The sequence below is a fragment of the Cryptomeria japonica genome, chromosome 7 (assembly GCF_030272615.1).
Source record: "Cryptomeria japonica chromosome 7, Sugi_1.0, whole genome shotgun sequence".
Lineage (NCBI taxonomy): Eukaryota > Viridiplantae > Streptophyta > Pinopsida > Cupressales > Cupressaceae > Cryptomeria > Cryptomeria japonica.
Window position 1 is genome coordinate 105,344,258 of NC_081411.1, and position 9,709 is coordinate 105,353,966.

At 32.9% G+C, this 9,709-nt stretch overlaps 1 protein-coding gene across 1 annotated transcript; it reads left to right on the plus strand.

Annotated features, from left to right (window-relative positions):
* Positions 1-6,462: 6,462 nt before the first annotated feature.
* On the plus strand, positions 6,463-8,308 carry LOC131045068 (GDSL esterase/lipase 6-like). Its single transcript, XM_059208276.1, has 7 exons — positions 6,463-6,508; positions 6,693-6,785; positions 6,872-7,054; positions 7,157-7,275; positions 7,390-7,563; positions 7,672-7,930; positions 8,034-8,308. The coding sequence occupies exons 1-7, from the start codon at positions 6,463-6,465 to the stop codon at positions 8,306-8,308; spliced, it is 1,149 nt and encodes a 382-aa protein (XP_059064259.1).
* Positions 8,309-9,709: the final 1,401 nt, after the last annotated feature.

Consider the following 9,709-nt stretch of genomic DNA (forward strand, 5'->3'; position numbering starts at 1 on the left):
AAACCTACACATTATAAATTGCTAAAGGAGATATGTATCAAGATATTGACTTATTTATTTGCAAGTTTTTTCTAAGAGCTACCAACATTACTATCATCGTGTTGTTTGATTTAATTACATTCTTCCCTGGATGATCATGTCCATCACTCTTAGCTTGTTGCAAACGTAGAGAAATAAGTAATAAAATATTTCAATGAATGAAGAGAGGGTAAATGAGAAAAGGTTCTCGGCTGCATAATTTGTCCTACTCATTCTGCAATATTTTTAGTTTTGTTATGCCTTGTAGGTTCCCTCCAACCCACACAACACACTGTCCTCCTCTAATGTTCCTTGTACAGTGGGCAACATAGGTAGACTTATGTGATTAATATAGAAGTGAAATTTAAAGGAAAGGTGCAAGTTGCATCAGAGGCTTCCAGCTAATCAAAGGAAATGATGGATCGAAGACAAGTCAAAATTAGACTTTTAGGTTTCTATTTTTAAAATTTAGAAATTTAATAAGATTGGAAGATGCAAATAAAATATTGAAGTGTCAATTATATAAAATAAAATATCAATTAATTTATTTGTCATTACAGCAATGTTTAGAGTAGTAGTAGTAGAACAAACTATTAATAAACATAAGAGAAGAATCAACTTTTAAATATGGAAGAGGAAAATTGATGAAAGTGGACCGCAACAAAATCCGGTATGCTATAATTGTAACAAAATGAGACATATTGCAAAATACAACACAAGAAGGAATGAGAAGACTATTGGTCTGAAAAATCAAATTGATATCAATGAAGAGAAGGAGAAAAAGAAAATGAACTGCATAAAGAAATAGTAAGATAAAGTTGTAGAGAAGATTGAAGATGGATCCACACCTACCACTTATCATTTATTGAGATTTCTAGTGTAACAAGGTATTATCTTTTTAGGAACATTTTGAAAACTCTAAGTGAAAAATATGTATTCTTTTCTTGAGTTAATTTTGTGCACTTGCAATTGAGGAGTTGTTGAATGCGAAAAGGAGAAAACGCGTCAATGCATTCAATCAAAGGTATTTCTAAGATTGTGATCTTTCAATGGTAAATTCTAATATTACATTATTCTTAATAAGACTTGACCTATATATGAGGTATGTTTGTTTATTCTAGTAGTGGAAGATACTATTGGTTTTCAAATCAAATAATATTGAAATAAGTTGGATGATAGTAATAAAGATTGTTGTGAGTTCTTCATGGATCTACGAAAGGAGTTGAATATTAGAAATAGGATTTCTTTGAATTTTGTGGATTAAAACAAAGATGAAATAACCTTCATGTTTGATAACCTGACAATTGTTTAATGGAGGTAGTAGTGTCAGAAACTTCATGGGTCTCCAAGCCTTCTTATCAAGTATCTGAGGATGAATGTATGGCTATTGCAGAAATTCTTTTCAAGTTGCCTAAGGATCTGAGTGAAGAATGATTTGGAACCTTTGATGAAATCATGGGAAATTGTGTTGGGAAGAGGTGATGGTAGCATGAATTCAAAAGGAAGTATTTCAAAAGTGAAAAGAACTAGGAAGTTATCTACTCCATCTATAGAGACCACTTCCTTTGTTCCTAAGTTATTGAAATCTAAACATATAAGTTTGGTTGAAAAGGAAAGTGCAAACACTATAGTTGTGGAGAGTGATGAAGGAAAACTAGAGAAGGAAAGTCCAAACACTATAGTTGTCGAGAGTGATGAAGGAAAACTAGAGAAGGTTATTGTAAAAGAGGATGCAACAAAAAAATAAAGATTAGTAGTCTCCCCTACATCTTCTGGTGAGAGTTCACTTGAAGTTGACAAAGAACTTGACTTAATTGGATGTCCCAATGGTGTGAAAGACACTGGTTGTATGTACCTTACATTATCTACATATGATTAGGAGGTATTGAGAATAATTTGTTGCATATCCATTCTAGAACAACCTTGTTAATATTGATGTTGTTGACCTACTTATAGAAGTGTTAGTGGAGATTTTTATTGAGTGTATGGCTTCAGAAGGTCCTAATAGTAGTGATTTAAAAGAACCATGTATAGAAGTGAAGCTGGTAGATAAGATGATAGATAAATGTGTAAGGGTGCATTAGACATTCAAACTCAACTTCAAGAATTTTAGAAAGGTTGTTGATGATGCTACATGGTTATACTACTACTATTTGAGATGATCAACCACTACTAAGAAGTTTAAGGAAGAGATATAGACTAATATGAGTCCCATCTTACTGAGTTATCCTATTCTTTTAATATTTACAAATATGATTATGGTTATATGATATCTAGGATTTGAGAAATAAATTAACAATTATCTCTACAACAAGAGGGAATGAATACAAGAGATAGTTTTGTGGTCAAAAAGATGCAATAGAGTTGCATATGTCTTATTATACCAAGTTAGTTGTAGATGCTAAAAAGGTTGCCATAAGTGTGCAAGATCATTATATTTTTTTAATGTTGTAGTAGGTTTGTATCTTTAATGTCAGTGTCATAATATAATTATATTTGCTACTATTCATTAATGGGACTCTTCTCTTGTGGGACCTTAGAATCAGTTCAAGTATATTTAGCACGAGAAAACAACATAAACTATGTTGGGTTTATGGACAACTATTGGATGGTCTATTTTCTAAAGGTGTATACAAATCGATCTTTTCTATTTTGAGATCTATGTTGTAAGTTAATTTTTTTTTATAGAGGGTGTTACATATGTGTACAAATAACATGGCAAGTAGGGCTTCCCTTTGTCTTTGATGTCAAAGGGGGGCAAGTATTTTCTATCAAGTTTTGCCATCAACAACAAGGGGGAAGATTGTTGCACATATAAGTTTATGCTGTCATTGAAGTCAAACTTGTTGGTCATCCAACATTTAGCTTGGAAGTTATTTGGTTGAGTTTTGATATTGGTGTCAAACTTGTTGGTGGTCCAGCATTTAGCCTAGAAGTTTTTTGGTTGAGTTTTGATATTCGTATCAAACTTGGTTGTGGTCCAAATGTTGGTTTGAAAGTGATATGATGTAAAGGTGCATGAATGGCTTGCGGATTATATGCAATATGTTGGTAAATATCTAAGATATGAAATAAGGTACTTTCAGGATTGTGTGGATATGTAGCTTTTGTCTGGAATGAGGAAGGTGTACATTAGATTTGTGTGTACATATTGGATTGTGGAGCAACAATGACATAACACTATAGTGTAAGTGTGTATAGGTGTTGTGTGGACATGTGGAAACTATCTAAAGGTCCTCGGGATGGAAAATATTGATGGTATGTTGTGTATTCAGAAGATCTATGACTTTTTGCTTGGTTCAAAAAATGTATAACTATTTCAAGTAAGTGCTCTAGTGAATAGTATCTTTGTTAAGTGTTTTGTGGTTGTACTAAATATGTATTAGATGGATGCATGGATTGGAGAGGAATGGTTATGGAAGATTAGTCTCTTCATATTTTAGTCTTTAGATGCACATATGTTTTATTGTGAGAGATAATTTTGTTTATGTTTGGGGATAATAAGGTTATGTGATGTTGTGGACGAATGCATTGTAGTCCTCAACCTGCTACTACTCTATAGTTGTTATGGATAATTGACTTATGTTCTCTGGCACATTATGTTTCTTCTATGGTGGTCCAAATGTTGGCTTGAAAGTGATATCATGTAGAGGTGTATGAATGTCTTGCAAATTATATGCAATATGTTGGTAAATATCAATAATGATGAAATAAGGTACTTTCAGGACTATGTGGATATGTAGATTTTGTCTGGAATGAGGAAGCTGCACATCGGATTTGTGTGTATATATTGGATTGTGGAGCAAGAATGAGATAAGACTATGGTGTAAGTGTGTATAGATGTTGTGTGGACATGTGGAAACTATCTAAAGGTTCTTAGGATGGAAAATATTGATCGTATGTTATGTATTCAGAAGATCTATAACTTTTTGCTTGGTTCAAAAAATGTATAACTATTTCAAGTGAGTTCTCTAGTGAATAGCATCTTTGTTAAGTGTTTTGTGGTTGTACTAGATATGTATTAGATGGATGTGTGGATTGGAGAGGAATGGTTATGGAAGATTAGTCTCTTCTTATTTCAATCTTTAGATGCACATATGTTTTATTGTGAGAGCTAATTTTTTCTAGGTTTGGGGATAACATAGTTATATGATGTTGTGGATGAATGCATTGCATTCCTCAACATGCTAGTACTCTATAGTTGATATGGATAATTGACTTATTCTCTCTGGCACATTATGTTTCTTCTATGGTGGTCCACAAGTCTTATTATTTTTTAGTCTCTATTAAAAATTTGAGTAAGATAGATTGGTCTCCTAGCAGTTATGTGCAGTGTAGTGTCAAACATTTTTGGAGATAATTGGAAGGTGTGCCAACATATTTTGAATCTTCACATATCTATTTTTCACTCCACATGTGTTATATATCATTTCAAGATTGATGGTGCATACACATGATACATTTTTATAGGCCGATCTAGTAGAGGATATTGAAGATTTGGTTGATATATAAATGATAGATTAATTGAGTAATAGAGTTCAAGATACACGTGGATATGCAATTATGATTAAATTTTAAGGTGATGTGTGACATGCAAAGTTAATGTGAAGTAATTTATAGGTTTTGATGTAGTACAATGCAATAATGAAGGCTAGATTAGATGAGCATAATTAAGCTGGGAACTATTACCTACATATTAGTAGATGTCATTCCCTAGCAGTTCAATCTCTTATCTTTTTTGTGTCGAAACATATATTTTATATCTTTCTGTAAAGAAGTGATCTTTATTTGTGCAAGTCCTATTTGTATCTTTCCCTAAGGTCATGCGGTTTACTCTAGAAGTTCTGAGTAGCGACCTCTCTAGACTATGGCCTAAATGTTTGTAAACAATTTTCTTACATATATTTTTAGTTTGATTCTCATCATGGTTTTTCCTAGTTTGGGTTTTCCATGTAAAAATCCTAGTTTTCTTTAGTGGATGTACTTTCTATTTTAGTTATTTGCTTTCATGCATGTGTGATGAATGATGTTCTAAAGGCTTATTAGAATAAATGATTTAATAAGATCAATTTTTAGTATATGCTAGTTCACATCCCCCCCTCGAGAAACATCCAATGGTGTTCAACAATATCTTGGTTAATACAAGATTGCCATGATAAACAATTGAAAGAAACTAAGCATGTACTATAGTATTAGTAGGTTATGCATAGTAATGGGATTTAGTATACAATGGACATGGATATTTGACACGGTAAGATACATATTTCCAATAGGAAATAAATTCATTGGATATCAATTCTACTTTAAGGTATTTATTTTTACCTCCTTTCTAGTTAGATTGTTCCTTCCTATTTGATAATAAAAAGCAGCAACTCTGAACTCTTTTAATTTTCTGGTATTTAGTTTTTATTTAAAAGTGAATAATTATATTTCCTAGTTTACACTGTACTTATACATCTGATCATAGAGTCCAACTATTAATTAAATTATTTGACTCCATTATTTATGTATGATATAATTAGTTAATGCAATTCAAAGATAATTGTTTGCTAACTATATACTAATCTTTAATCAATGACTGTTCCCATATGAATATGGGATGCTTTCAATCAAAGTACATATAATCAAATATGATATTTTTTTCATAAAATATAATATTTCAAATTTACAAGTGAGACACACCTTAATGTTTTCACCCTTAATTAACAATCTATAGAGTTAAAAAGAATCTTGAATGTTATAGTTTTCTAAATCCTTAGCTAAATTTATGTTTTTAACATTACTCAATCTAGCTATATAGATTGTTGTTTTACTATACCTTAGCTCATCTACATAAGGCAAACCATGTTGAAGCTATGTAGTAGTACTGTGTTGTTGTTAGATTATTTGAAATTTTTACTTCTTATGGACTAAAATATAGAAGTTAGTCATAGCTTGATCTTTCTAATGGGAAACTTGTGAAACTATATAAATGATTTATGTTGACAAGATAATTCAATATTTGATAGTTATTCCTAGAGATCATCAATTGATGTAATTTAAACCTCTTGAGTTTGTGCTTAACTAAAAATTTGATGATCATTTTGAAAATTTCAAAATATTTTTTAAAAATAAGATCATACTTATTGATCTAAAGCCTCTTTATCTTTGCTTTTTTTTTTAAAGACATGAGTAGCTATTAGTGAGCCCTTCTCTTCTTGTTTGACTTGTTGATCAGAACCAACATCATCTATCTTTTCCTCTTAAAAAAGAAAAAACATAAATAGCTATCAATAATTCTTTGCTTTCTTACTTGACTTATTAATGTGAACCTCTTCATCTATCTTTTCTTAGGATCTGGTAGTTACTTGTCATCCTAAGTTCCGTGTTACCTTTGGGATGTTAAATCAGTGTCTTTTATATTTCTCCACACGCTAAGCCGAGTTTTCTCACCTGAAACAAATGATGGAGAGCCAGTCGCTGGGTTTAGCTCGAACAATATGCCAAGTCAGTAATTATATTCCATTTGGGCAGATGAATCATGTGATTCCTTGCCTCATTAGATGGGCAGAATAAAATAGAAGGATTTTGCCCACGACTACTGCATATCACGTCATTTGTTCTATTATAAAAAAATTTCAACAATTTTTTCGTAAAATACTTATCGTTTACTGTATTTGATTATTTGTTCATAGAGTTTTGCAAAAAACTTACCAATATTAATCAGCAACCAGTCAAAGAATGCAATCCCTGGAAGGGAATAAATAGTTGGAAATTCAGCAAGCTTTGTGGGTATAGTCGTTTTGTTAAGGTGAGAATGGAGAGCTCTGTGTTGGTATATTAGTTGGGCTGTGGCTCATCACTTGTTTTGCAGCAGCCGAGAAAGAGCGTTTTGTGCCAGCCATGCATGTGTTCGGAGATTTAGTAGCAGATGTAGGCAATAATAACTATATACGAGACTGTCAAGGGCGTGCAAACTACCCACCATATGGCATCTCTTTCTTCCCCTACCCAACTGGTCGTTTTACTAATGGCCGCACTGTTTTCGACTTCGTGGGTATAATTTCTTGATAGAGATTTATAAATCACCAAAAAATGAAAGAAACAAATTAGAAGCTTTAATAACGTTTGTCATATAATACATTTATTGTGGTTGCAGCTACTTACCTGGGGCTCCCTTTTGCCCCTCCTTATCTCCAACCAAAGGCGAATTTTACAAGTGGGATAAATTTTGCATCAGGAGGCAGCGGTCTGCTCGATTCAACAGACGCCGGTCAGGTCTGTACTCTTTTCCTTTTCTACAAAAAATTGATGGTTTGTTATTGTAACTAATCTGCTATGATCTTGCAGAATATTATTAGTATGAGCCAACAACTATTTTTATTCGAACAGTATTCGGAGAATCTAACTGGAGCTGCACTAGCTAATCTAGGCAACTCAATATATGGCATAATAACTGGAGCCAACGACATTCTTGTATACGTGACTAACAATACTCTCGGAAACACAACTACTCCAGAAGAGTTCATCACTTTGCCGCTTGCCAAATATGATGAATACATAAAAGTAAGTATCAAATCAATTAATCTACGTAATTTTGTCCATGGTAACCCAAAAAAATTCTACCGTTTCATAGAAGAAGAATTAAATCATTATTACTATGTACATTGACAGAAGCTTTACAATTACGGGGCAAGAAAATTCCTTGTATTGAACGTTCTACCTGTGGGATGTTCTCCTACGGAAAGACTTCTTGGAATCCAGACATACCATGCGGAATGCATCGAGCCCTTAACTAAAGTCATTGGGGAATATAACACTGCTTTCAACTCATTTGTCACTCAGCTTAATGAAAACCTCACTGAAGGGACCATTATCAAATTTAATGCTTATGATCTTTTAACGGACATGATCGAAAATGGTGAAGCCTATGGTAAGCTACTCTCTTTATGGAATCTCTTATGTCTATCAATTTTTTTTAATATGAATTGAACGATTTTGTCACTGAAATGAAAGTATGCAAATTTTTGCTGCAGGATTTCGTGACACTACGTCAGCATGCTGGGGAGCGGGAAAATTTGGTACAGAAATAAACTGTGGAAAGACTGATCCACAAATTTTGTTTTGTAACGATACAAGCGCATATGTGTTCTGGGATGGACCTCATGGCATTCAAAAGGTCTATAGCATTTTTTCAGAGCAGATTTGGAGCGGAAACTCTTCTGTTATCTATCCGTTTAATCTCTCTACTCTAGCCTTGGGGAAAACGAGTCTGAAAAGTCACGAAGCACAAACTTTATTCGAATTGTAGTGACTATTATTTCTGCATTAGTTATTTATCAGTTTAAGTTCACACAGAATTTATGATTAAATATTTTTCCAAATATGATTGGATTGATAACCATGGAAGCTTGGGCTCAGCTCTGAATTTTGTTTCGTATGCTCTTGCATACTATTGCATACGACGCATCGGGAGTTTGTTGCTCTTTGATATTTTGTCCTCGATGACAAGAAAATAAAAAGGGAGGAATCGTGTTGCCTGAGTATCATATTTTGAGGCGAGTTCATTGATATAAGCATGTGGTTCTATTCTATTATAAAAGTCTTTCTCTCGGGCCAGGCTGGTGACACGGATACATTGAATAAAGCTGACTTGGCATTTAAATGAATGGTATCTTTGGTTAATATTGTGATTAATACTTTTACGGACTAGCAGCATATTCTTGGAATATTTTATGTGATCGACATAAATTAAAAAGTCTTTGAAGCATCTCCTTGTTTCGTTTGTTTGAACAAGTTTATTGTTCGGTTGAAGTTCGTCTCTAACCCTAGATGCCATGAGAGATGCAGCCGTTGTAGCAAAGGAGCTCGAGTTAGTTTGTTTTGTTGGGAAGGATGATGCAAGGGTGGACTAAACAATGAGCTCAATGTTTTTCTGGTTAGTTTCTGTTTCAATTATCAATGAGGTTGCGTATTACAGGTAATATTCTTGTTCAACTGCACATAAAGATTCTGGTATTTCGAATCTAGGGTTTCAGCCATGAAAAATGGAAATAATGAAAAAGATTTAGTTTTGTTTCTGGTTTTTAGATTTGGGAAATTCAAGCATCTTTACGTTATTTATTTCATGTTTGAAAAGATCAATACAAAGTCAATGATATTATCTTTCAGTTTTTCTTTTCGTTGCACAGTTAAACGGTTATTTTTCAGTTTGCAAATTCTAGTGAGGGTTTGGTAACCCTATATGACGGTTATTCTTGAAGACGTTTTCGGGAAGAGAACAGTTTAAAAAGAGAACATGTTGAAATACATGGTGTGAAGTGTAAAAGGGGGAAAACAAAGAGTTTTTGAAAAAGAAAACACAGTGCTCTGTGTATAACAAAATATTATCAGACAATTTCTGATAGTCGAGGGTTCTAGATTATTACTCTGTTTTGTTGTAGAGTACATGTGGCTATAGTGGTTGAAATTATTTTGTTGTTCAGAGATTGAGTTTTCTCTCTGATAGTGTTTAATTTCTTTAAAAGAATGTTATCATTCTCTATCTGCTATACAAAGACATGAAGAATATTGTTGTAAAATTATTTAGAGAGAATCATTTGCACAGATTGATAAATTATACTCGCTCCAATCATTGATGATTTTGTGACTGCAGAACTAAGTGCAATCATAAAATTACCAGTGACTGTAGCTTGAGTTGGAATGTTTATGT

Bases quoted from the DNA above. Each gene is read 5' to 3' on its own strand.
- LOC131045068 (XM_059208276.1), top strand. From the start codon at position 6,463: ATGGAGAGCCAGTCGCTGGGTTTAGCTCGAACAATATGCCAAGTCA. The intron at 6,786-6,871 runs GTGGGTATAGTC...CTTGTTTTGCAG, and splicing joins TTGGAAATTCAGCAAGCTTT to CAGCCGAGAAAGAGCGTTTT. The intron at 7,931-8,033 runs GTAAGCTACTCT...TTTTTGCTGCAG, and splicing joins CGAAAATGGTGAAGCCTATG to GATTTCGTGACACTACGTCA.